Source organism: Anthonomus grandis, chromosome 2, assembly GCF_022605725.1.
Source record: "Anthonomus grandis grandis chromosome 2, icAntGran1.3, whole genome shotgun sequence".
NCBI classification, from domain to species: Eukaryota; Metazoa; Arthropoda; class Insecta; order Coleoptera; family Curculionidae; genus Anthonomus; species Anthonomus grandis.
The window spans coordinates 27,495,755-27,522,883 of NC_065547.1; the positions used below are offsets into that span (position 1 = coordinate 27,495,755).

A 27,129-nucleotide genomic window follows, 5' to 3' on the forward strand; every position below is an offset into this window, starting at 1 on the left:
TTGATGTTGCTTGTGAGGCATATTCAGACATTATACAAAGGTTGGTGAAAGTTCTTTTGTCATTGACAAAGCCATGTTGAAATTTAGAAATACTTGGTTTGAAATGATTCGTTAGGTTTTCACATAAAATTAGTTCGAACATTTTTCCTATGACATTAATAAGGGTTATAGGTCTCTAGTTTTTTATTTCATTTGTTTTGCCACTTTTATGTATAGGAGTGACGAAAGCTGTTTTCAGTGCTTGTGGGAATTGCTTGCTCGTTATGTACAGATTAAATAAATGTGCCAATGGCTTTGCTAAAAAGTCAGCTAAACCTTTGTAGATATAACCTGGTATACTGTCTGTGCCTGTTGACTTTTTGGCTTTTAATTTTTTTATACCACTCAAGACATCAAGCTCAGCTATTGCAGGGAAATTAAATTCGGGTTCATCAGGGGCCGCCCCAAAACTACCTGGCTGGTCGGATACCTGAAATACAGAAACAAAGAACTGTGCAAAGCAATCGGCAATGTCTTGAGAAGTACTATAGGTAGTCATTGAGGTTCGTTTCTCTAGGGATTCCACCTGTTTTAGATTTGGAGCATATAAACTGCCAGCATGAACTTCGATCTTATTTTATCTTGGATTTATATTTGCTTCTATATTTTGTTTGTGAAGCCTGTACTTATTTGTAATTTGTAGTTTTATGTTTTTTCTTAATAACTTATATGAATTTATCTGGACAGTTTGTTTGATTTTTTTGTATTATTTTATGCAGTTGATTTTTTATTTCATGTTTTTAATTAGATTTAAAGAGTACCAGGAAGGAAACTTTGACTTATTGATAGTCCCTCTGACTACATATTTAGGCATAGCTTGGTCTAGAAGACTGTAAAATTGCTTATAAAATAAATCAAGACAATTATCAACATTTTCGCACTCAAACAGGTCCGACCAATTAGAGTTTTTTACTAGATGGTACAGCAGATCAAAATTACCTTTCTGGTAGTGATATGAGTACTTCTTCTTTAATGGCTCTTTGGTCTCGCTTGAGTCTTCCAGAGGGATATGAAATTCAACAGCGGGATAATGCAAATCGTCAGCCACTAATGGATTAATGAGACACCTACAAACCCAAAATTTGAAATAATTAAGTCAAGACATCTGTGTCTAGCATATTTAATGTCATTGTATTGGACTTAGTTATTGAAGTTTAGAAACTCGTAGAGTAAGATGCTTCTATCATTATCACAGTTCATCATTATCACATATCAAGTAAAATGGTAAATTAAAATCTCCTAAAATTAATAAATATTCATCATCATTTAAAATGCCTTCAAGTAAATTAAAGTAATTAAAATATAGATCTAGATTACTATTAGGTGGAAAGTATACTGCCGATATGTAAAATATACTCCTCTTATATTTTAACTTGACAATCACACATTGACAGTCTGTGCTTGATGAATAGCAGCTTTAACCATAGCAGGACTTAGTTTGTGGTTCACTGGTGCTGAGGTAACTTTGGGTTCGGCCGGGGGCTTGGCAGCACAATTGGTGTGGGCTGTGTTGACATCGCTGGAGCTTTGGGAGTTGCCATTTGTTACGTTAGAGTATGATGGTCGAGAGGCAGACTGACTAGTAGGATCGGAATCGACGGAATCTGAGAATCCCAATACTGGTGCCAAGGTGTTTCTTTTAGATAAGAGATCAGTTTCTCTATAAGTAGAGCGGCATTTTCTCTTAAAATATTGTTTTTAGACTCCATCTCATGAACTAGTTTACGGAGTAAAAGATTTTCAGACAAAAACTTTTCAATTGTATTGTCGTCATTTTTGAGTCTAGGCGACCTTTTGCTGGTATTTATTTCAGGATCTGATATGTTAGTAAAATGAATAACATCAGAATCAGTTAATTGGCTTGCCAATTAATGTATTCTTGCACATAGGGCATCAATCTCCTTATTTTTTGATCAGTTAACTTGCTGACGGCATGGTTTACCTCCTCTTCCCGCGATGTTTTGGCACATTGAACAAGGTTTCTGCTACCACTTTCTCACTACCATGATTAGGCCCGTATTTCAAAGTGCACAAGATGGTACACTGTTACACAGTTTAAACACTTACAAAAACTTTTTCGACTCCACTTTTGCAATATTTGCACTTTTTATGTACGAGCTCTGACGTATCGTCATCACCCGGCGCCATTTTTCTAATCATTTTGTGCAACCAAAAAGGGAAACAACAATAATGTTAAAATGTTGGTGTATTTTATAACCATTTGGACAATAGGACTTAATGCTTAAATAAGTTTTTTCGAAAAGCTTTAAATCCGTTTGTTGGTTTAAAGCCGTAAATCCTAGATTGATGAAATTCCTACATTTTAAGCAATTGCAATGCAACTTTACAATATTTAAACCTTATTACATGTAATCCCATGCAATCCCAACTTTCGTGTTCTCAAGAGATTTCTGGAGGTTTATTATAAAGCCATGCCATCACAAGACAAAGTCAAAAACGCGAAATTCCCTCAATACAATTTTACATGTATTGTAATCTATAGAGTATTTCTTGAATAACAGTTAAAACCATTTATCCTAATAGAAAAAACGTTGTATTTTTGTTCTTTCAAAAATTGCGACACACATGTGTCTTACTGTAACGTTATTTCTACCGCCAGGAAAAATTAATTAGGCAGGCATTGCCCGGAAGAAATGAAAAATTACTATACTTAAAACATAAGAAAAATTATTTTATATATGCGGAACAATTACAAAGATCTCCCGAACTACCTTGAATGAATTATTCATTTTTCTAGGAGCTTAAAATACATGAAAAATCAATTTAACTACATAAAATTTTAAAAGTGAACTTAACCAGTTGGAAAAATAAAAAATTATTCCAATTATTAGGAATAGAAAACATATATATTTTCTTTAAATATTCCAACTGCATTTTTTGAAAGAAATTTAAAAATATTCTAGCAAATCGAAACAAAATATATGATTACCTGAAAAAATTTGAAAAGTTTTGTAATTTACTCCAATCCCTGGAAGAAATGGAAAATTATTCAACAGGCTCGAAACCATTACAAATATTTTAAATGTAAAAGAAATTTACAGCTTACCTTAACTTTATGGAAAAAATTAAATTAAGTATCAGAAGTCTGAAAAAAATTACCTCAGTTGCCTTGAATTAAAAATTATTTCAGACGTTTCAACAATCTTTTGAAGTAAGTAGAAAAATTTCAAAGGTAACCCCAACCACCTCGAAAAATTACAAAATGTTTTAGGAACCTGAATGCCATATACATTTTTTTCAACTTTAAAAAAAACAACTGGAAAGAAATAAAAATGATTTCAATGTTCTTAGTAATTACAAAATGAATCTATTTCTTCATCAAAAACCAATTTTGGAATGCATATATTTTTTAATAGTCGTTTAAAAAATTATTCCAGGAGCTTGACGGATGTCCTGAAAAATGTCCTCCACTGACTGGAAAAATAAAACTGATACCCAATTACAAACTGAAAAAAATTCAAAAGTGTAAATAATCACAACTAGCTGGAAAATTAAAAAATACTTCTGGAACCTGGAAATCCCATACATTTTCTTTCAAAGTTCTGGAAAAAAATAAAAATGATCTAATATTGGCAGTAAATAAAAAATGAAGCTATTTCTTCATTAAAAACTATTTCGGAATGCACATATTTCCTAATAGGCGTATAAAAAAATTAGTCCAGGATCTTAAAAATCATGAAAAATTATTTGATTGATTAAAAGAATTCAAATATTATTTCAAACATTTAAAATCCATGAAAAATAATCTCATCTGCATAAAATATTTAAAAATTAAACATTTTTCCAGGAGCTTGAGGCATGAAAAATGTCCTACACTGCCTACAAAAATAACTCAAATTACTTGAAAAAATTAGTCCAGGAGCTTGTAACACTTACAAATTTCTTTAAGTACCTGTAAAAAATAACTCCAACTGCCATCCCTAAATGAACAATTGCAAATGAAGATAATACACAATATTTAAAGTAGATAGAAGAAAAAATTAATTAAGTGAACAAAATCAATATGAAAATTAGAGAAACAAATCGTTTCCCAGGAAATAAAATGAGGTCATATCAGACTTGCCTGGGGACTAATTTAAAGGGCGGAATTCTTAACAGACAGAAAGTAATGTAAATAGGAAAAATCTTTATTTATTTCTTTTTGGCCATGCTGAAGGTGTACTTAATACAATTTGAAAATTATTCCTCTAAATAGTAGAATATTATTGGAAATTTGGATCATTTTAAAAAAATACTAAAATCGCCAAGCACACTACTCTTCCATTAATTATACTCCTAATTATGCATTTAATTTAAAACATTTTATGACACTGAATTATATCAAAAAATATCCAGCATAATAAGTTCTCAATAATTTTCAAAACTTTGGTTGGGGCGTGGGGAGTTTCTTTGTTTTGTTTAGTCGTGATTATCTCGACTTGATGCGTCGGAGCCGTTTAAGTACTAGGAAGGTACCGCGTGAAACATTCAATAGGGCAAAGACCGCAATCCTACAGGATTGATCTCCAAAAAGGCCCTTTCGACAATAGACAATATAGCTCCGAGTTTCAGGAAATTTGGACTGGTCAGTTTTTAGAACTCTTCGAACTAAATTTCCTCCAAGCGAAATAAGCAAGGATCAATATCTAAAAAATGACTATCGTTCTTAGGTAATTCATAGATATTCCATTCGACATTCCATCATCTCGAAAAATAATACAATTTATGAGAACAAAACAATATAAGGAAAATTTAAAAAGTTTTTTAATTCACGCCACTACCTGGAAAAAGTCGAAAATTATTTTAGGAACTTGAAATCATGAAATATTATTTTAAGTGTCTGAATAAATGTTACAGGTTATCCCAAGTCCCTGGAAAAAATTAGATATATACAAGAAGTTCAAAAAAACCTTGAGAAAAATTACACCAACTGCCTGGAATAAATTAAAAATCATTTCAGAAGCTTGAAACACATCAACAATGATTTAAAGGGTGCGGAACTATGTTTATCCACTATCTGTAATGAATTAATCACTTTTCCAGAAAAATACAAGAAGGGTACTTGGCAGCCCGTTTTCGACGTACGAAGAGTGGACAGTTAATATTTTTATACTTAGTGCAATCCTCGGATGGAGCATATCGGCTCTTACCCAAATATGAATTATAAAAGCCGTTCGCATTGACTTCTTATAAATTATTACTTCTGAAATGCTTGATAAATAATAAAATCACAAGATATTTTCATCTTGACTTAAATTTTCTCTTATTAAATGAATATGTAAAAGAGAGAAAAGAACCATTATGATGTAACGGCACAAGATACTAGAACAAACTTTAGATTTTCTTTAATAACTATTTCTATTTTTAATAACAATTAGCACACAAAACCTTCAAGAACCAACATAACTATAATATATATCTATAAATACAATTACGCAATGATCTTAACATATACGAAATGCCGGGGGTACGACTGCTGCTACCACTTCTCCTGTGAAAGCAAACAAGTACTGTTTACTTCTTGAAAACAACCTAAGTCGGTGGTATAGAATATATACCAAATGCATAATATTTTTAACCCATCACCTTAAGTTTCCGTGATGATCAAAATATATGAATATTGGCAGTTTTTGTGTGTCATACTTGTGGTGGTACCGTCGTCGTCCGGACAAGAGAAAATCGATCTTTTAGCAGGTTTGTCATTACATAAGAAACATTTAATCAAGTTAGATGTGATCGTTTGGGTACAAAAAAAAATTGGTGTTGCATCATTTCATTAAGAAAAATCAATATGCAAATTAATGCGTATTTTGCCATTTTCCCCTTAATTTAGAACAAGGTTGACGAGTGGTTATGAAAGAGCCTGGAGAGGAAGTCTTGTGTAAAAATCACAATGTATATAATTATTTTAATTTTAGTTAATGAAGCTTCTTTAGTTAATAAAGACTGTTTTTTTAAAGAATTTAGAATAAAATAGATCCTTACCCGAATTAAATTTAACTAGTCGTTAATTTAATGTTTATATAAATGCAATTATTTCTGGCAAATTTTCAATACCTCATCTTGCCGATCTGAACATCTTTAGACCGCGGTTGGATGCATGAATAATTCACGAATGTGAGAGGCATATCATCTAAACTGTCTGAAAGAACCATTTTTTTTCTATGGTTACTCCCATTAAGAGTTTTTAATTCTTTTATTAATTTCCTTACTTACTTTATGCATAATTTTATCTTGACCGATCATAAACATGTTATATATTGTTGAGGAGTATTTCTATAGGGGAATTTCATGTTCAATATGACACCTAAAAGAAAAACAAAATTTGATTATTTTCAAATTCTCGCTCAATTCGTACCCACAACTTTAGAATGGCGTTATTGTATATTTTATAATAAACAACATATAAAGGATTTTATAAAAGGCACTTTTTTCGCATATATATACGTTGCTGTTCTGAGTTTAAGGAAGTAAATTAGTTATATAAAACTTGATTATTTATATACAACTTCTTTCTCATTTGGTCCAACCTGTATCTTTAACGGTTTCCAATATTCCCATGGACATAATTCTAAACTGGACACCTTGTCAAATTCTATACATATTTCATATGTAATGTTGTACACTCCTACTCCAAGTCCTACCGTATTTAAGTTATTTTAGATTGTATTTAAAAGTTTTTTTGTAGGTGGGGATTATAATATTATGAATTTGTTTAAAATAAAAGTTGTAAAGAGGGAGGACGAAACTTCTTGTTCAAACTTTTTGTCCAAAAAACTCCTGGATTAAAATTTATAACTTATTTATTTAAATTTATAATGAAACGGTCCCCTCCATTCAAAATAATCTGATGCAAATTACGATATTCCTCTTCATATCTTATAATTTTTTCCTAAATTCATAACTTCCTCCTTAATAAAATGTATAATTTTTGATTAAAATGTGGATACTGATGTTTCCTGCGAATTCTCCTTTTTAGTTGTTCCCAAACAACTCAATAGGATTAAATATACAATAATCCGGAGGAAGTCTGGGACAGTATGACCATACTTTTTAGCCATGTTATCTCCTACATACTGCTTTTTCTATGATTTGGTATTTACAACTTCCAATAATTGTTTCTTTGTATAAGATTCGTGAAAATAAAGATTATGTTTTAATAAAAATGTCTCAATTTCCAATTCATGTAAAGATGTGTTTGGTTTGGATTTTTTCAGAAAGCCTTGAATGGTATGATGCATTATCCATAACAATTCTGTACAACAGCACTGTTTTCCTTTAAATTTGGAATTAATGTTTTCTCAAACCAGGTTTCAAATATATCTGCATGCATGTTTTTATGATAGTCTACATTGCACTTTTCTATTTTTTTCTTGAATTAAATATTAAATATTCTATAAATATTCTTTGTAAAAAAATCTAAATTTCACTGCTGAATGTATTATCTTTGTTTAATATATATTTCTTTCTGTTTCTTAAAGAAAAATTAAACATATTTTAAAAACTAATGAAATATTCTATAACAGAGTATTATCTAAAAAAACAATATATCTATCTGCAATATTAAATAAACTCTTTGAAAATGAAAACAACTTATAGTATAGCATATATCACATACATAGTATATATTTGTTGGTCTCCGATAATACTAACAACATAACTTGGAACTATAATATTGAAAAAAAAACTTGACTCAAAGACAAATGCCTACAGAAAATTAAAAAAAAAAACAACTTATAACAAAAACATTCACTATGATTCATTCTGGGTGCTAGGATCTGTTGGTCTCTATACCTATGTCTCGTCTTACTGAACATAGGAAGTGGTATGATATGAGCATGAAATAAAGTAAAAAAATAGGCATTGCAAACCTTATAAAGAAATTCTCTGAATGATTCATGTGAAAAATAATGACAAAACAAATTTTTAAATAAATATGTATTGTACTATAAAGCCAGCAGTATCAGCATTATTAAAATCTGTTAGAGAGAACTGATCAGAATAAATTCTATATCATGCGACAATAAATACGACATAGGCTCACGGACTATTAGGTTCCGCATCTGCGACACATCAAAGATTCTAATAAATCTCTGAACTGGACTTTACTGAGATATTGTGCCTTGCCTCCATTATAATGAAACACCTTGTATATATGTTATTAAAATATCAACCTTTTTTCGTTGAATCTCCATTTTTTAATAATTAGCAATCTATTTCGTTCATCATATTTAATATTAATATAAGGTATGTTAATTTTGTAAGCAATGAATGCAAGATTTTTTTTTATTTCGTAAGTAATTTTTTATGTGAGTATAAATTAATGGCTAGATGGATATTTCAGAGAAGTAATAATTGGCAAGGTATGAAAAAAAATGGACTCGTTTTATGTTTCTGGTGGCAGTTTCAATTTTTTTCTCGTATTTTGCGATTTCTCTCTTTAGTGATAATTCTATGGAATTTAATACATTTTTACAATTTTTAATTAGAATTTTGTTTTTTTGAAGCACCCTATCGAAATTTCGGTATGAAATTTGTATTCTGTTCAGTTGTTTAGCTTTCTGCACTCATTTTGTATCTGTTACCGTTTTCGATTTATTTGCAAAAATAGCCCTCGATTAAAATTAAGCGTAGGCGAAATAAAAATTAGGCGAAACAATATATTTTATTTGAATGTGTTGTGTTTTATTTTAGACAAAGTCACAGAATTATCAAAATCAGATAAAAAAAATTAAATTTATTTAAAATAAAATAATGATTTAGTGGACATCCAGCGGTTATTAAAAATTTTATGGAAGTTGTTTTGGTTTCTCTATGCTGCTGAAATGCGTTGGTGCACCATCGTGCATGATCTACATCTCTTGCTTCTCTAACAAGATGTCCTTTTAGCCTTGCTAATAGAAAAAATAGTCCTATCAAATAAGCTCCAATAATGCCTGACTACATATTTACTGAAGACCGTCCCTGGGAATTTTTTTCGCCCATCCAAGGACTCAGAATCCTATTAAAATTTTTCAGACAAGCACAACTGAAAGAATGAAAGTGTTGCGGCAATTTTTCTCGTAGAGGTTCATCTTCTACTGCATTCCAGAGTGCTTCCCCGATTTCAGGAGTGCTAATCGTTCCGTTTTATTATTTTATTTGCTCCTGCTAAATGAGCGGATTTCTTAAACAAACCATTATCGAACGTCCGTAGATCACAGTTGCAGATCGATTTGGGTACCTTGGTGCATGCATAGTCGTCTGGTGTCACAACAATTGTCAGAGTGACAATTTGTAACATTCGTGATAAAATATCTCAATGACATTAATTAAAACCCCGTATGTTCAAGATAGTAAAAGTTTAATTGAATTAACATCATCAACTAATCTTTTTGCCTCTTTAATTAAAATATTCAAATTAATCACAAAATATACAATGTTTTACATATGCCAACTTTAAAAATACATCATCGGTTATATGGTTAACGTTACCCTTAAAGACGCCTTTTCAATACATATGATTTGCTTTTAACAAATTAACACGATCAGTTAGATCTCCGCATTTTTCTGTTACCGATTCTGTCTGACAGACAATCTAATCAAAAAGGAACGCTTAGGGTTTCAGATTGGAACAATCTTTTGTGACGCCACGAAGGCCTACGATTGCATATCCTATGAAATTCATTTTAAACAACTTAAATTATACCGTACGTATCCGAATAAACTTGAGTAAATGAAGCTTTGCCTAGATAGTGTCAGATTCACCATATCGAGGTCGTTCCTCTTCATAATCTATGTCATTGATGTTCAGCAGTCTGTGGGCTGTAGATTAGATTAGAAGAGTGAAACAATACGTACCACGACCTATAAGATCTATGAGTGCCTCCTGCTAATTACCTAGAATTTTGTAAAATGGAAGGGTTATTCTAGTGGGCTTGGAAAGGGTTATGGAGGGACGATTTCCTGTGGTGAGGTAAGTCCTTCGTGGAGTTTAGATTTCCAAATCAATACATATTCCAAAAAAAATGGAAAGTTGTGTAAAAAAAGTTCTACTGCTAATTTGATTCTCTGTCAGGCTACAAAAAACAACAAAAATACTTCTATCCAAGTTTCAGTTGTTTTTCAGTTGAAGTTTTAGTTGTTCTTTGCAGTCGTTTCATGTGAACATCTTTCATTTTATCATCCCCAACACTCTTAATTTTGATGCAAGATTCAATTCAAAATCCTCGAGGTCTATGCCTCAAGATTAAAATGTATTTGAGTTTTTCATCAAATTGACTTTTGAGAGGTTCATACTGTTGGGATAGGTCAGTTATGGGAAACTCACCTTTACAACTTTTACAAAAACAAGAGATAGACCTGTCTAAACGGTGAACGCACATATCTCAGCAGCAGTTAATAGAACACAAGATTTTTCAAAGAGCTCGCCAATTTTAGCAGTAGTACGGCGTTTAAAAATGCATATTTTATTGCGATTTAGAGTAACCTGACCAATTATTCATATCGAAGTTAAAAAAATGTCCAAAGTCTAACTAAAATCGACATACAATTCGTAGGCGACCTACTAGGATTTGAATAATTATATGTAGAAACCCAAAAACTTATTTTAAAAATAAATCCTGCTAAATCAACTGCATAATTAATATTCGTGCTAACCTTTGAAATAATTTAAATTTACATATAAATAATAAGTACATATCTCTTAAAAATGATGCAAAAAATTTCGCACTTATTATACATCAGAAGCTTAGGGTTAAAGAACATGTTACACCTAAACTAAGAACTAGTTACTCCCAAATAAAAACAATTTTCTTGCAGAGGTATTTTCTAAATCCAGTTATAAAAAGAATGTTTTGCGATGCCTTACTATTTTTGCCGCTCAATTTTTGCAATTCTATGCACGGGCCTTCTCTAGACAGTTCTGGTAAACGCAAAACTTCAGAATTCATGCTTCAGAATTGTATTTGGCATAAAAGGACATGAACATATTTATCATAAGTTAAAAGACGCTAACTGGCTTACTATGGACAATGAACGAATATTGCATTCTTTTTGTTTCTTTTACAAAATCAGTCTCACTCAATTTCAGTCTCCTCATTTGCTAAAAAAAGTTAGTTACCGAATAGATGTGCATAACATTAATATAAGGCGTAAAAATTTATTTAAAATTCCACTACGTAACAAAGAACAAATGAATTGTTTAAAAAAATAATTAATATTCCACATCCCTGTCCTCCTTCCTTTACCCTAGTGTCATTTGACTAATAAACGTCTTATTATTATTGTTAATCAATTCAGCGGAAGCCATGTGAACTAGGTCTTACCAGAACGATTATTTAAAATACTCTGTGAAGAGGTATTTTATGTATGGCATCATACCAGAATAGCTATATGGGCATATAGTGATAACCATTACTATCACTAGCCTGACTATCATAAAATATGAATCTTATTACCAAAACCTCTTCTCTTCTTTATACAAAAATATGCAAGTCTATTGTATACTATATACTATGCACTTATTACTAATTCAGAGCAAGGTTGGCAATTAATTATGAAAGTGAAATAATTTGAGAGGAAGTCTGGCGTAAAAAACACAAGACAATTAACTCTTATTATATTAACAACCTTGCAATTCCTTTACATTTTCAGAAAAGAACGAAATCCCCCACGAACCAGACCAAAAATTAATCAAATCAAGTAGCAAACCTGTCCTGGTAATTAAGGAGGGGCATGATGAATCAAAAACAACCCCAGCAAACATTAAAACCCAAGCTTTAGAAGCATTAAACAACCGAACAACCATTGCTACGAGCACCACTGAGGCTCCGTTCACCTTAAGACCGTGGCCGGATTACATTTGCCCCCCAAAAGACTCTCCTAAGCCCTTCCTGTCTCTACCATGCTTTGCCACTGTAAATTGTGGCTTTTTAGGGAAGGATATGCTATGCTGTGACGGCCGCTGCCTCAAAGGAGTAAAGCCCACAAAAACAGACCCAATACATGACCGTAGGTCTTATAAATTAATAGATACTTAACAATACTTAATCCATAAATTTTTTTTAGCTATATTCTTCGGAATAATTCAGCCCAAATGCCCCAAAGATCCACTAACAGAACTCTCAGAAGTAAAAGAGTGTTTCACAGATGACGAATGTTCTCCTAGGATATGTTGTGGTGAGACCCTCCCTAGTGGTGAAAGGGTGAGATATTGTCGCACCCCTATTCCGGTATGGGAAAAGCTGCCGTTACCTTCGCCAGTCTTGGAACGTAAAACTTCCTTTAATAACTTGTAAGCAAAATTTAATTAAAATTTTTTAGCATTGAAAATTATGACTAGTTATATGCAATGCACCCCACCGCCCCCAGCCCATTTGGACTTGCACCCAAAGGCATGCCAGAACCCAATGGATTGTTTCCCTAATTTGTGCTGTCAGGAGAAGGGCAGGAAGTTCTGTAGGCCTCCAAAGAAGTCTTTGTTGGCTTTAGTAGCTGATTTAGGACAAGTAAGTGTGGGATATTGTTGTTAACTTGATATTAATTAGTTTTTTTTTTATAGAGAATCATTCCAGAGGATGCTGCAAGGAAGTTTATTGAAAGAATTTCTTAGTATTTGTATATATATATTTTTTTTATGAATAAAAGTATTTTTTTTAAAGAAATTTGGTAGGTAAGGGAATAAATAAAAGTAATATTGAGGCTTTCTGTAACTTATTTAATATGTATAAAATGAATTAAATTACATTATATTAAAAATGTTGCAGCAAGCTCTCTAGTCCAGCTGAAACAAAAAAAAAATACATGAATAAATAATTAAGTGTTTGGTTTGTAAGTTATAATTAACTCTCCAGCATGAAAATTTGTTATAGAAGACTTATTAAGTTTAAAATGTAGCTTTTATCAACAAGCACAAATATGGTGGCAAGGGCATGATAAGTTTTTTTATTGCATGGTATCATATAACTAAATAATTCTTCTTCTACCTTGTTACTCGCTCCTAATGGCAGTTAAAGTAGAATTTTAATTATAATTTCTAATAATTAAAATTGTTCATTTACTGCATACCCATCAAATTTTTAGTGATAGCTACAATAGTTAATTGTTCAAAAAAAGAGCAGGAAAGAGGACTAATTTGTGTCTTTTTCAACCTCAAAATTTTTTGGGACAACTACTGATTTTAAAATAAAAGAATTAATATTAAATTACGGTAAGAAATCAAAAAAAATACTGCGTAAGTTTGATGGTAAGTTTCCTTAGTATGTGACACACTGCCTTTTATTTTAGTGTAGTTGACCCAAAAAATTTTGAGGTTGAAAATATAAATTTGTTGTCAATACTTATGTCAGTCCTGTCTTGCCCACTACTCCTTTTTGCAAGCTGTATAGTAGGACTCTAAATATATCTCATTGAAAATGGATTTGCCTTTCAAATTTGTCTTTCCTATTCAAATTCAAATTTTATTGTCCAACAGAAAAAAATCATAACAAAAAGAAAATTAGCAACTTTCCGGTCAGAAATATCATGCAATTTCTTATTATTTATTAATTATTTAATATTCTTTAACTTCCTAAATTTTTTTGTAGTTATCTTGAAAAGTGACAAACTTGTTTAATTTCTTATGCGCCAAGCTGAAATTGCCGTGTGATGTCAAGCACACAAAAAGCAACAAAAATCGTCCCGCAACTGCTTAGAATTGCACTGAATTAAAGGAGGGGTGCCTGTCTCAAGGTCAAACGAGTTGTGTATTATGACGTCATTGAGCGAGATCGACTCTGTGACATGTCAAATTTTGGAAGGCAATCACTTTTTTATTTTTAGAACTAAATATTAGGAGAAATTATTGGCATAACAAGATCAAATTCATTTGTATTTTATAAAACTAAAAGTAAGGTAGTCATTAAATGCTGAAGTAGGTTGAAAGCATTTAGTTACTTCATCATCAAAATGTAACTGAACAGTATTAAACCAGTTGCATGCTCTATATATAGGCTCTTTCTTAGCCAAATTGGTGGCATAAATGTTAAAATAAAATGCATTGTCTTGTATGGATGCAGGGAACAGCAGAATTCAAAGCTGATTCAAAGAGGTCTGAAGCATCAATTTGATAGTTGCATATTTTTAATAAAATTAATTAGCACTACACTAAAAGATAAATTAACCTTCCAAATGGGTTATGAAATAAAAATATTGAAATTAACTTTACAAGAAAAGTGTTAAAACTAATAAAAACTAGATATGCTATGGCTGATCTAAAAGTTGTCATGAGATTTACTTTCCTTGAGGTACCTAGGCAAGTGAGTTAAATATTTTAAAGAGAGCACCTGTGACCCCCAAAAGACCTGAGACTGAAATGTCTGACCTAGAGGCTCGAATGTCATACAAGATAAGTTTGCAAGAAGTTGTCTGGGAAAGTTTATACATAATTTTTATTATGCTTTTGTGGGCAATAGGTACTTTCCTAATATTACTTGAATTACCCCAAATAAGAATTTGATGCCAGTTTAGAGCACACCAGATCAACATGGTTGTTCCAAGAAGGATGACAATCAATGAGAAATAAAAAAAACTAATACTATCCACATTTACTAAATTAGCTTTTGTTTTTTGTCCCCTAAAGCTTTTATCTAAGTTTGTTCTAATAGGATAATAAAATTGCATAAATACTGTTTTTTTAATGTTAAGAAATAGCTCATTGATTTCATATCATTTGGAAATATCTTTATACATCTATTAGCCATCAAGAGTTGTTCAAAATCATTTCCACTGAAAATAACAGAAGCATCAGCTGAAAAGAGTAATAGGTATGTATTAAATGTCAGAAAACATAATAGGAATAAGAGATGTACTCATTATTGAAAAATTACATAATAGGAACAATTCTTCCACAATTTTTCCTTAATTTTATGGAAGGTTTTCAGAAAAGTTGCTAAACTAGACCTTTACTGAAATTTGGAAGTTCAGATTGATGAAACTGAATCCGACACCTGTACCATCCAAAGTCCAAAGACCCAAAAATAAAAATTAAATACAGATATATTAAATCAAAATATAAAATGAATAATAACAATGTTTTATTGTTTACTCAATTACTGAATATACCACTAAATTTGTGTTATAGCCAGACAACAACCTAATTAAAAAGTTTACAATGTTCACAAAATTTCTCATTTGATCCCTAGAACATGAAATTTCTGTATGTGCCTTATGAGAAATGTTTACATTGAAAAAAAAACATAAATTACATGCACCTCTAATAATAATACTTTCTTGTTTTTACTGTTCTTCGACTTTAAATAGAAAATTCACATAAATAATTATTTCCCCTTGCAACTTTATGTTTCTCTTTTTAACACTCAGGGATAAGAGAATTTTTTGAACGATGCACCAACCAGCAATAGAACTGCAATTGAAAAATACTTAATTGCTTACTTAATTTTGACTGTATACACACTTTATGATGGAAATGAGGTAAAATATTAATTTACAAGAAGTTTTGGCTTGAGTAAATGCTTCAATGGAACATGACTTACCTTCTTAAAACCAATGTCATTAGCGTATTCCCTGAAGCACTGACGGCACAAATTGAGACCGTATTTCCGGATCAAACCGTGTCTGTTGGAGCATGCACGGCTAAAATAGATAGAAATTCGTTATATCATAACCTCAATCTAAAACATTTTGCTAATAATTGTAAGTGGCTAAAAGGGTAATGGATTTTATGTGGTTTATTTAGGGTGGTTTTGCATCATGATTAATCCCCAAAAACCATTATGATAACGTATTGTTAGGAAATATGGGGAGTCACAAACAAGGGAGGACCATGAGGTTAGGTTAGAAGGCATGCTTAGATGCTTAGTATTTATTACGGGGGGGTTTTCTACATACCAGGAACGGGAGCCCTGTCCATATTTACGGGGGTGAGAGTACCAGATGTTTTGAAAACCCATTTTTCCTTTTTCTTGGATGTTTTCCCAAAAGGAATTCCGTCCACGAGCGAACCTTGAAAGCAAAAGGAACTAGATTGCCAAATTTACGATGACATTTGACGTTTGACAGAAGAGTATTCGTGCATTTACTGAAATGAAATAATAAAAAGCTCGACGTCTAGTTTATGCAACCAGGTTTACATATTAAATCTGCAAAAGACATTAGTATTGTATTTTATAACAAAATATGAAATTAACGTTCTAAACATTTTCGTACTGATACTGAGAAAATATATTTGTTATTTATTTAGAGATAATTGCCGAGAAACCAATATATGTTTGTGTTATATGAACTAGTTACAATTCTCGATAATAAAACCTAACCACTTTAAAAAAAAAATTCTTAACTCGATCTTGTTAAGTTATTTTCTCAAATTGCTATCCTAATTTAAACATATTAGTAGAATAATCATTTTCAAGCATAGAGTTTATATAAATTAAACATATAGTGGTCTCTCGATATACATAATAACCTATTTAAATAACACTTCTTAGTATCACAAAACAAATTTCAAAGGTTAATTTAAAACGTTTATGACGTAATAAAGCATTATTTTCAAGCATTAAAATGTATAGTTGGTTGCGTAGTTGCGTACACAGACGTGAAGTTTCATCATTGGTCTGAATAACATTTGACAAATAAGTGGGGTCTAGAAATCATTACTTCATTTTGATCTTTAGCTTTGTCTTGCGCAGTACAAAACCAAATAATTTAAGAAAATTATTTATTTAGAATATAAATGCATAAAAAAGTTAACCTACTACATAACGGAAACTTATTCCATTTTAATGTTTTTTTTAGTGTTGGTTAAACCCAGTAATGAAGATAAACTTTGTTTAAGGTCAATCTTAACTAATGTTAACATAAACTCAAATTTTTTCCCGCGGTATTGGTTTTTTAGAACTTTAGAAATACCCTGAAATACTTGAAATAAACCGATTCCAAGCGATCTATCGGTTTTAACCGCGGTTAAGCCGTTGGTTCACCTTGAACAGTCCCTTTATAACATAACCAATCGTGTCGGCTTGGACGTGTTTGGTTGAAGTAATTTGTCAGCTGTCACTATCATAATTTTGTTTGTTTTTAAATAATACCCCAGACGCCAGTAATATTATATGTAATTAGTTCTTAAACATAAATATCGAAAAAGAAAACTTATTAGCCATAATAAATTTTGTGTCATTTTTAAAAAGGAAATAATTTGTTGTCTGTTTTTATTTTTTCCCGCACTTATTTCAATATCTTTGACATTTGACGTTTAGAAAACAGCTCCGGACGTGGGTAATTACTGTTCCAAATTGATGACGTATAAAGGGCTAATTGGTGACGTCACGTATCTCAAGCGGTTTTAACTATAACCGCTTGGACGTTTTTGGTTAATACCATTTAGGAACGGTAATTACCGATAGACCGCTTGGAATCGGTTATAGTTTTCAAAAGCCAAAGAGCAAAAAATGCCTTATTGTTCCTAGGCACTCAGTTAGACGTTGACATATAATTGACGCGACCGGAAGTGCGGTCCCAAGTTCGTTCGGATAATATCGTATCAGACTCAATCGAAGACTTTTTACTTTAAAATTTAGCTAAAATCAGAAATCACTTAAAATTAAAATAAAATTGAAAAAAATTAGCTTAAATAAGCAAACCGTTATTTTTATATTAAAAAGTCTTACACATGAAACACCGCACTGACCAATCCGAGTCCTTATCTCCCTTCCCACTTTATTCCCGCTCGGCTTGATGACAGCGTTGACAGTGCATTTGACAGCGGTTGTGTTGTGCAAATGTGTTACGACCTGTGTCCTGTGTGACGTCAGTTCACCGAAAGCAGTCAAATGGCGCGGTAACGAAGCCCGTTTACCCAAAAAATAATAAAAAAAAATAACAACAAAAACGTTTCGTGTGTGTTTGTATTTATGTAGTGTTCCCTCGGGATTCCTGCCGTGTTATGGCCAATTATTACCAGATACACCATGAAGTTGATCTGTAAGTGATATTTACTTGCCCTATTGCCTTTTGTACATAAAGCAAACCAGACTCTTCACTCTGGAATGTGGTTCTTTAAATAATGTCCCTTGGGTTTACTTAGTTTTTTATTTAGTTGCTAACGCTTTAGAAGAAGCGTTTGTCTTCTTCCTATGGTTTTGTTTATAAATGCTGCTTTTCTAGGCTTAGGTTAGACTTTTAATTATGACGTAACTTTATTATTTTTTTATTATATTTTAAATTTACATAAATAAAACTTAACAACATTGTTTAAATCATATTTTTTAATAATTATAATCATATTAACTATAAATTAAAATTATGTAATTTTTTATTAATTGCAATAATATATTTAAAGTCCACATTTCCTCTACTAATCCCTACTTCCTCCCTTACCAGAAACTTGCTCACATATTCTTCAATCTTTTACTTGATTCATGTGATTTTCCTGATATTGTATTACTAACTGAGCACTGGTTAAAGCCTAACGAATGTTTCTTAATATCTGATTATATTCCTATATCAATTTTTTGTTGGCAACACTCCATACATGGAGGAACAGCTATTTTAGTTAAACAAACAATTGAAGCTTTTTTCTGTAAAATTAATTAGTATGATAGCTTTCTGTTGGAGAAGGTTTTTGAATTCTCCCTTTGTTTTTGTAAGCGATTTAATTTATATGTTCTTTGTGTTTATAGACCATCCACAGGAGATATTGGTATGTTCCTGGACAAACTTGATTCTCTATTATCCCAATTGTCTCTACACTCCATAGTTATATTGGCTGGTGACTTTAATATTAACTTCACTGATGTAAGCTTGCCATCATATCATACATCCCTTTTAAGTATATTGGAATCTTATGACTTGAAGATGCATGTTCTTTCACCCATGCGTATAACATCCTCATCTGCAACTACTATTGATTATTTGTGTACAAATTTAAATGATGTGTCATGTAGAGTACTCTCATCTGGTATTTCTGACCATGAAGCCATTCTCGCTAGGATTCCATGCAACACTGTATTTCCTTCATCTCATTATATAGGAAGAATTTTCAACAGAGCAAATTTTAATGATTTTTCTTCTACTACAGCTTTGGTTAATTGGAATGCAGTTGAAATGGCTCCTGACCCATTTACTTTGTTATTTCATGTGCTATGTGACAAGATCAATCAGTGTTTTCCTAAAAAGAGGCTTAAAATGAAAAATAGAAAACCATGGGTCACAGCAGGCCTCAGAACTTCAGCTAAAAACCTCTGTTTTTTGGCTAAGTTGTGCAAGTTTACAACTAATGCAAACATTATTCTTTATCATGAGAAACATCATAGTCTATCTATTTCTATATAGAAAGACGATAAAAGCAGCAAAGGTTAAATATTATAGTGACCACTTGAATATGTCCTCAAATAGGCAGAGAGAATGTTGGTCAATTATAAATGACTTCAGGCATTCTCACAAGAAAGTTTCAGAACCAGAAGTAAGACCAAATAGTTTAAATGATTATTACTGTAATATTCCTCATTTATTGCTCAAGGATGTGAATACTAATATTGATCCTTTGCATTATATTCAATAAGTGTCAGTTCAAAATTCTTTTTTCTTTTATCCTGTTAGCCTTACTGACGTTAGAGATGCAATTAAAAGCTTAAAAAACCATAAATCAGCTGGAGCTGATGGAATATCATCAAAATTACTACTCCTTTTGCCTGACTTAGCATTGAATGCCTTAGCTTCTGCCATAAACAATTCCTTTCAAAAAGGCATCTTTCCAGCATTTTTGAAGGAGGCAGTGGTTATCCCTCTTTATAAGGGTGGAGATTTGAGTGAGCCTTGTAATTTCCGTCCAATTTCTATATTAGCTACCCTCTCCAAGATAGTTGAAAAACTTGCAAAAATCAGAATTTTATCTTTTTTGCAACATAATTGCATTTTATCTGCAAATCAGTTTGGATTTCAAATGGGAAAAGGAACTCATGACACTGTTTTCGGCTTTTTGGAGAGTCTATGTGTCCTTAAATTCTGGAGTCCGCGGCGGCAGTGTTTTGCGATTTATCCAAGGCATTTGATTGTGTAGATCATGGAATACTGCTGTCTAAGCTCAATAATTATGGCTTTAGAGGTGTGGCATTGCAGTGGCTGGAATCCTATCTGTATAATTGTACCCAAAGATTTACAGCATCTGGATGTTTATCCGATTCCAGATCCCTTAAAACTGGAGTACCTCAGGGTTCAGCGTTAGGACCACTATTATTTTTGCTCTATATAAATGATTTGTGTTCATTAAAACTGCAGGGCAAAGTGGTTCAGTTTGCTGATGATACCACCATTTTATGGAATCATAGAGATTCTGATAATGTTAGAGCCCAGGTTTTTAAGGATCTTAAGATTTTATCGGAGTGGTGCAAACAGGCTTGTATTTAATGTGGGCAAAACCTTTATTATGGGATTTAAGTGTGACATTCAGGGCCTTATGTTTAGTGAAAACTCCCCCTTGCAAAACAAAGAAAGCTGTGAGTTCCTTGGTATTACCATTGATGGTCGCCTTCGCTTTGAAGATCATATCCTAAATCTTGCATCAAAATTATCCTCTGGATGCTTTGCAGTAAGAATGGCGGGGCATGAGCTGGGAGGGGTAGTTGCACGTTCAGTGTACTTTTCTCTTATTGAGTCCCATCTTCGTTATGGCTTGCCTTTTTGTTGCTTAAATGGCTTGCCGTTTAAGGAACAAGGGATTATTAAACATAATTTTTGTGATTCAAAAAAAGGCAGTTAGAAACGTATGTTCTGCTGGGTTAAGAGATTCTTGTAAACCTCTCTTTATATCTCAAAAAATCCTAACTCTTTTTTCTCTTTTTAGCTTAGAAACAGCTACTCTTATTCATAAATGCACTAAACCTCCCTCTAACACTGGTCATATGACTCGCCAGGTTAACAATTTTCCCTTACCAATCCCTACATCCTCCCTCACCAAGAACTCACTTATATACCTTAGCAAAAAACTTTACAACCATGTTCCTCTATGTATTAGACGAATTTTAGAAGTTAAGAAATTCAAAAAGGAATTAAAATCACTTTTATTATCCAAGGCATATTATAGCCTTGACGATTTTTTTAATGATACCTTTTAACCTGTGCTCTGACATCATTTTAGTGTTTTAGTTTTGTTTCCTATTAAATAATTTAATTTACTTCCTCTAAATTCTGTTTTATTGACAGCTTTACTTATTTTTTAATGAAATTTATCAAAAAGATGCTTTTTTTTCTCAATCTGTTTTGTTATGATTAATTTTGGTAATGTGTGTAAATTTTATGGTAATTTTAAGTGTTTTAGATGTTATGTTTGTTTGAAATTTGAAATTTAAAGTGAATTTGGAATTTTTTACTTTTTAGGATGCTTGTACACAAGATTTTGTTGTCTTACGTAATATAGCACATTTTCTTTCTTTCTTTCTTTCATACCTTGGTAAAAAAATGTACATTCAACAAACAGCTTCTGTTTTTGGCAGCAGTTTTACTTATTTTTAAGCCTGTTTTGTCATATTTTGATGTATTTGAAAATTTTGTTGATTAGAAATACATATGTATTGGTTCTTCTATAAATTTTTTAATTTTTAGAATGCTTGCACACAAGATTTTGTCTGTAATATAGCACATTATCTTTCTTTATTATTTGAATCTCAGTGAATAAAAAGAGCAATTAAACATTGTGGTCAACATCACATGTGATTGGTTGGTTTATCAGTTTTTTTCTAGATGCTATTTCTTAGGGTTTTTTAATTAATTTGATATTGTTTTTTGTGAAAGTTATTATCCTGAAATGGGAATGTTTTAGTGCTAAAAGTGAAAAAGAGTATTCATCAAACCAAAGTTTATCAACACATACCTACAATTAGTAAACATAACCTAAAAAAATCTGAAGAGAAGATTTTTTAATTTCTAAATTTTTTTTTTACTATTTGATATCCATGTTCATTTTAGACCAACAAAGCCTTGTTTTTTACTGGTTTTGTCATATTAATTTATAACATTTATAGTTCTTTTTAATGACGAACATAAACCAAAATAATGATGGTTACAAAAGTAATGAGAATTTGTCAATTGAATTTTGAAATTTAAAATAGGTTTGCATTAGGGCTATAATTCTTCATATATCTAGTACTACTTATTTTCATTTTTAGTTTGTGTTGGAAGTGTTTAGAAGTGGATTAAAATAGCACCTGCAGTTTTTTCTCAAACAAAATTAATCTGCCTATCATTCATTAAAAAAAACACCTCATATCATTAAAAACTCAACTCAACACATAACATTTAGAATTTTGAACCACCAAAAAGTTCTTACATTCGAAAAAAGATGGAGAAAAAAAGGCAATGTGCAAGACAAATTATTTTGCATTCAATCGGTCTGGGAATTATAGAGCAATGATTAATGAAAATAAAAATGCAAAAAAGTCGAGGTTCTGTTAAGTTTAATAAAAAAAAAAACTTTATACTTATTAGGCCAACTAAAATTGACATTGCAGCCTCTTTCACATACAGTGAAAGCTCTCCTTGCGGACAGCTCCTATAAGCGGACATCTCTTTTAACCGGACAAAGTTCCTGGAACCGAATTTCGGCATATCATTTTCGATGTTAAATGCATTCCGATAAGCGGAAGCTTTTATAAATGGACCCGGACACTAGATTTTTCTGTATGTGATCAAAAAATCTCCCATAAGCGGACGCGAAACTCTAATACCCGGACGATTTTTAGTTCCTCTTATTGCAATGCACATATGTTCATACATAAATTTCGGTAATTCCCCGATTTATATTAGGTGATTCCCTATTTACGCATTTTGTTGGCTAGCCAGTATGTAATCTTGTGGTTTATCTTCAGTTCAGGCAAATTCGTAGTTGATTGAGATATTTTATTATTGTAACTGTAAAATGGCACCAAAAAAAAGGATGCTCTTATTAAAGGAAAAGATGGAAGTTGTCAACGTATTAGACAAAAAAAGTGTTTCAGTTCGTCATTTGGCAAAGAGGTTTAATATTGGGAAAACGCAAGCAGCTGAAATTGCCAAAAATAAGAGGAAGATATCAGGATACTATAAATGGCAATCAGGAACTAATATAAATCAAAAGAAGGATTTTTTAAAAAAGAAAGGTTTTGCTATAGACAAAACATGTTTTGAGTGGTTTGTGAAAGCTAGAAGTCAGAACGTTCCAATCTCAGGGCCGTTAGTGAAAATGAAAGCTAAAGAAATCGCCATTACTTTGGGCTATAATAATTTCAGTGCGTCCAACGGGTGGCTGCAAAAGTGGCCCAAGAGACATAGTGTGAGTTTCAAATGTATATCTGGCGAAGCTGCTGCAGTAAATCAAGTTGATGTGTCACAATTTTTGGAGAAACTTTTGTCCATGTTGCTTGGCTACAAACCAGAAGACGTGTACAACGCAGATGAAAGTGGACTTTTTTTTGCGCATTGCCCGACAAAACTCTGTTCCTTAATGGAGAAACATGTGTGGGTGGAAAGTTGTCTAAAGATAGAGTAACCATTTTATTCTGTGCAAATATGGCCGGTGAATAATGCGATTTGATTGTGATCGGGAAAGCGGCTCGTCCCCTTGCTTTAAAAAACGTTGCGATTTGGGATCTACCAGCGACTTGGAAATCCAACAAAAAGGCATGGATGACCTGAGAAATCATGTCTGAGTGGTTACTGGAATTCGACCGGAAAAAGGGAATCCAAAAAAGACAAGTTCTTTTATTTTTAGACAATGCATGCTCTCATCCTCGTGATCTGAAAATGAAAAATGTGAAAATTATATTTTTACCGCCAAACACAACTTCAGTTTGTCGTCAGCCCTTGGATCAAGGTATTATACAGAACTTTAAATTTTATTATCGGCATTTGATTTTAAAACATATTTTAACAAAAATGGAAGATGTCCAAAGCTTATCTGAGCTTACATAGTCTATTAATGTGTTATAGAAGCTTTGTATTTTATAAAAACAGCATGGGATAAAGTAAATTCCTCTACAATTAAGAACTGTTTTGGCAAAGCTGGATTCAGAAAAAGTGGATGTAGCTCAGAATTTCCTGAAGAAAATTATTGCGATGCTGAAGACGATCCGTCCTTAGCGACACTTGTTCAGTTACTGCGACATGCCAAACATTTAGGAGTAGCAGACCCCCAGAGAGTAGATGATTTCCCGGCCTTAGACAATAACATAACAACAGAAGAAAATGCTATTGACAACTTTTCGAATTTGGATGTAGAACGGCCAGGCCAACTTGAATATGGTAGTCCAAACGACTCAGAAGAAGAAGTGGAACTGGTGGACTCACTGAGAGGTTCAAAAACTATAAATTCATATGGGGAAGCTCTAAATCATATTTCTATATTGAAAAAATTTGCTGAAGATGATTTCATTGCATTTCAACATTTAAAAAATTTAGAAAGTTATTACGAAAATTGTCTCCTTCAGCAAAAGATGGTGAAATTTTATCAGACAAACATTTTAAACTTTTTTCAAAAAGCTAAAGAATAATGTTTTTTTTTTTAAATTCTTGTACCATGTATTGAAGCATTTATGTTTTTGTATGTGTATACATACATATAGATATATAGCATAAATACATACTTTAATACATGTATACATGTTTCATTTTCCTCATGATTATAATATACCCCGTTATTTATACTCTATACTTACATACTCTCTTTTAAACGGACACCTCCCATAAGCGGACAAAAGTTACGGAACCGTGAGTGTCCGCTTATGGGAGCTTTCACTCTATTCTTATTCCAATGGACACCAAAATAAAAATTGTGTATTCCATCATCATCATCATCCAGCACATGTTCAAGGGAGGGTCTCGTCAAGAAGCAAGATTTGAATATCAAATGAAATCTAGCACTGAAAATGTTGTATCTATCTTTGGTCTGATCGAAACTTGAATTTGCAAATATAATCTGGTCCCCTTGTTGTCAAATTGCAAACATCTAATCCAGATTTATAAAGTTTGTAAGATACAGACTATTCAAATCTTGCATAGTTCTTAGTATGGGGCAAACTATGTCTTATTTGTCTATTAGGTACTGCATTGTCACTACAAAGTGCTGAGTGGCCTAATCAGATGTTCTGCGTCTGGCTCTTTTCTCAATCCATATCTCATTTTACGCAACTAGAGGTCATGAACTATTCCTTATTGTCAAACATCATATCTGTTAAACAATCCAATAAATAGGATTTTTGCAACTGTTAACAGGTATGCAGATAATCTTGATTTCTTTTGTTAAATTATTAATATCACTATAACTTTGTTATTTTTAGGTTTAGGCTATTAGTGTAAATAAACTTTTTTATTAAGAAAATTATTATCTTTTGATTTATGTAAAAATATACAGGGGATTCCATTTAACAAAAGTACATTTTTCACATTTTCTCGAAAACGCGATGTTCAATTTTTTTTTTGTTTTCACCATTTTAATCAACAGAAAAAATCCTACTAGTTTGCTAATTTAACCGACCCTGTATCTTAAATATTAACAAAGATACCAATAGTGCCGAGTTAATTGGAGGCACCCTGTATACTAGAATTTTTTGTTGGTGGTCTCTGAGCCTGGATCATTTGCCCTGACAGCATAGCATGCACTAGCCACTTTCTGTCTTAAAGCTAAAGTGTGTTCACCACAGGATCATTGTATAATCAGCAAATACATCAGTGATATATAGCAAAAATAATTATATAGTAACAGGGCGAAGTATAAAGCCCTTTATATTCTATTGAGCATATGTCATAAAAATTCTATAAGGATCTAACAGTTTGTTTTCTACCTCATAAGAAAGATTGTTAGATAAGAAACCACTCTGGGAAAAGACCTCTAAAACCATAGTTAAAGAGTTTTTCAAGCAGCTCCTCATGATTAATGCAAATGAATGCTTTTGAAAAATCACAGAAGACTAAGATGGCAAATTCTCTAACATTCAGACTCAAGAAAACCCCCTCCAAGAAGGCAAATATTGCATCTCCCAGACTTGAACCTTTCCACAAACCAAATTGACACTTTATATTTTATTTCTATACTATTATATTATTATTTCTTAAAAACACAATATCTCAATAATTTTAGATCAATAGTTAACTGGATCTTTTAATTCAGCCCATTTAAATAATGGTGTTATCACCAAAATCTTGAGAGTATTCTGAAAAGCTGCTGTCTCAAATGAATTATTTATGGCTCCAGCAAAAAGTCTTTATTTACAACTTTAATTAATGTAATCAAATAATTACTATACTAAAAACAGAAAATGGACATAAACACCAAAGATTTGTCTATGATAGGCAAAACGTTGCTTTTATTAATTTTTAATTTACAAATATTCATGTTGCAATATGAGTTCACATTGTGGAGGAAATAATCTTATAAGAAGACATTTAATGAGCAATAACAATAAATCCAGAGCTTTGGGGCCCAAAGATGGTTATTTTCCCTATGCAAATCAACCATATATTAAACAATAACCTATCTTAGGTAAAAATTGGTATTCAAAAATAACCAACAAACACAATAAAGCTTATGATTCATTGTTAAAATCTACTTCAGAGACCAAACAAAAGGAATATAAGAGGGGTCGGTTAGGATAATAGATGGAATAATCATTTGCATTTAAATTAAATAAAAAGGGTAGGTACTATACAGGATGTCCCTTAATATTTATTTTATTTCCAATTTAAAGTATGATCCAAGGCTTGATCAACTGTATGCAAGCTTTACAAGTAATTGCCAAGGGTAGTAAAGGGCTTTGACACCATAGATTTGAAATTCTCAGAACTGCAGGTACTTCATATAGAAACTTTGTCAAAATCAACTGCAACCACTCATTTTAAATTTATTTTATAAAATAGCACATTATTGGGAACAACCACTTTTGAAACATGTTTTTTTTTCTCAATAATTTGATATGATTATTTTTTAAATCGGTTGATAAATAGGCACATAAGAAGAAAAAAACTAAATCACACAAACACATTTAATTAGTAAAAATAAAATAGAAGGCTCTTGAATAGTAGGCTGTGTTTTGACGCGTTCTTTAATTTTTTTTTTCAATTGACATAATACATGACAACTTGTCAAGTGCA

General features: G+C 31.8%; 3 protein-coding genes and 1 long non-coding RNA gene across 8 annotated transcripts in view; 3 read left to right on the forward strand and 1 right to left on the reverse strand.

The window, feature by feature from the left end:
- Nucleotides 1-5,514: 5,514 nt before the first annotated feature.
- LOC126750520 (uncharacterized) lies at nt 5,515-12,655 on the forward strand. Its single transcript, XM_050460162.1, has 5 exons — nt 5,515-5,733; nt 11,674-12,030; nt 12,088-12,291; nt 12,343-12,527; nt 12,581-12,655. Exons 1-5 carry the CDS (start codon nt 5,640-5,642, stop codon nt 12,629-12,631), a joined length of 891 nt encoding a protein of 296 aa, XP_050316119.1. The 5' UTR covers nt 5,515-5,639; the 3' UTR covers nt 12,632-12,655.
- Nucleotides 12,656-12,715: 60 nt separating this feature from the next.
- Nucleotides 12,716-16,074, reverse strand: LOC126750521 (40S ribosomal protein S29). 2 transcript variants are annotated; one of them, XM_050460164.1, is made up of 3 exons: nt 15,907-16,074; nt 15,552-15,651; nt 12,716-12,802 (listed from the first exon to the last, which is right to left on the reverse strand). In XM_050460164.1, the coding sequence occupies exons 1-3, from the start codon at nt 15,966-15,968 to the stop codon at nt 12,794-12,796; spliced, it is 171 nt and encodes a 56-aa protein (XP_050316121.1). In that variant the 5' UTR covers nt 15,969-16,074; the 3' UTR covers nt 12,716-12,793. The 2 variants fall into 2 exon arrangements, with proteins under 2 accessions (XP_050316121.1, XP_050316120.1); XM_050460163.1 differs by lacking the exon at nt 12,716-12,802 and adding an exon at nt 15,071-15,421.
- On the forward strand, nt 15,574-16,033 carry LOC126750522 (uncharacterized). The gene is made up of 2 exons (XR_007665743.1): nt 15,574-15,711; nt 15,810-16,033. It is a non-coding gene; the product is annotated as an uncharacterized LOC126750522 (long non-coding RNA).
- Nucleotides 16,075-17,776: 1,702 nt separating the features above from the next.
- LOC126733581 (myb-related protein A) overlaps nt 17,777-27,129 on the forward strand; it is an 89,147-nt gene continuing 79,794 nt past the window's right edge. For 2 of the 4 annotated variants that reach the window (XM_050436928.1, XM_050436929.1), the window contains exon 1: nt 17,778-17,994. In XM_050436928.1, coding sequence (XP_050292885.1) covers nt 17,957-17,994 — 38 coding nt within the window. In that variant the 5' untranslated portion in view covers nt 17,778-17,956. Of the gene's footprint in view, nt 17,995-27,129 lie in introns of all 4 variants that reach the window. The other 2 variants (XM_050436931.1, XM_050436930.1) reach the window with 2 other exon arrangements.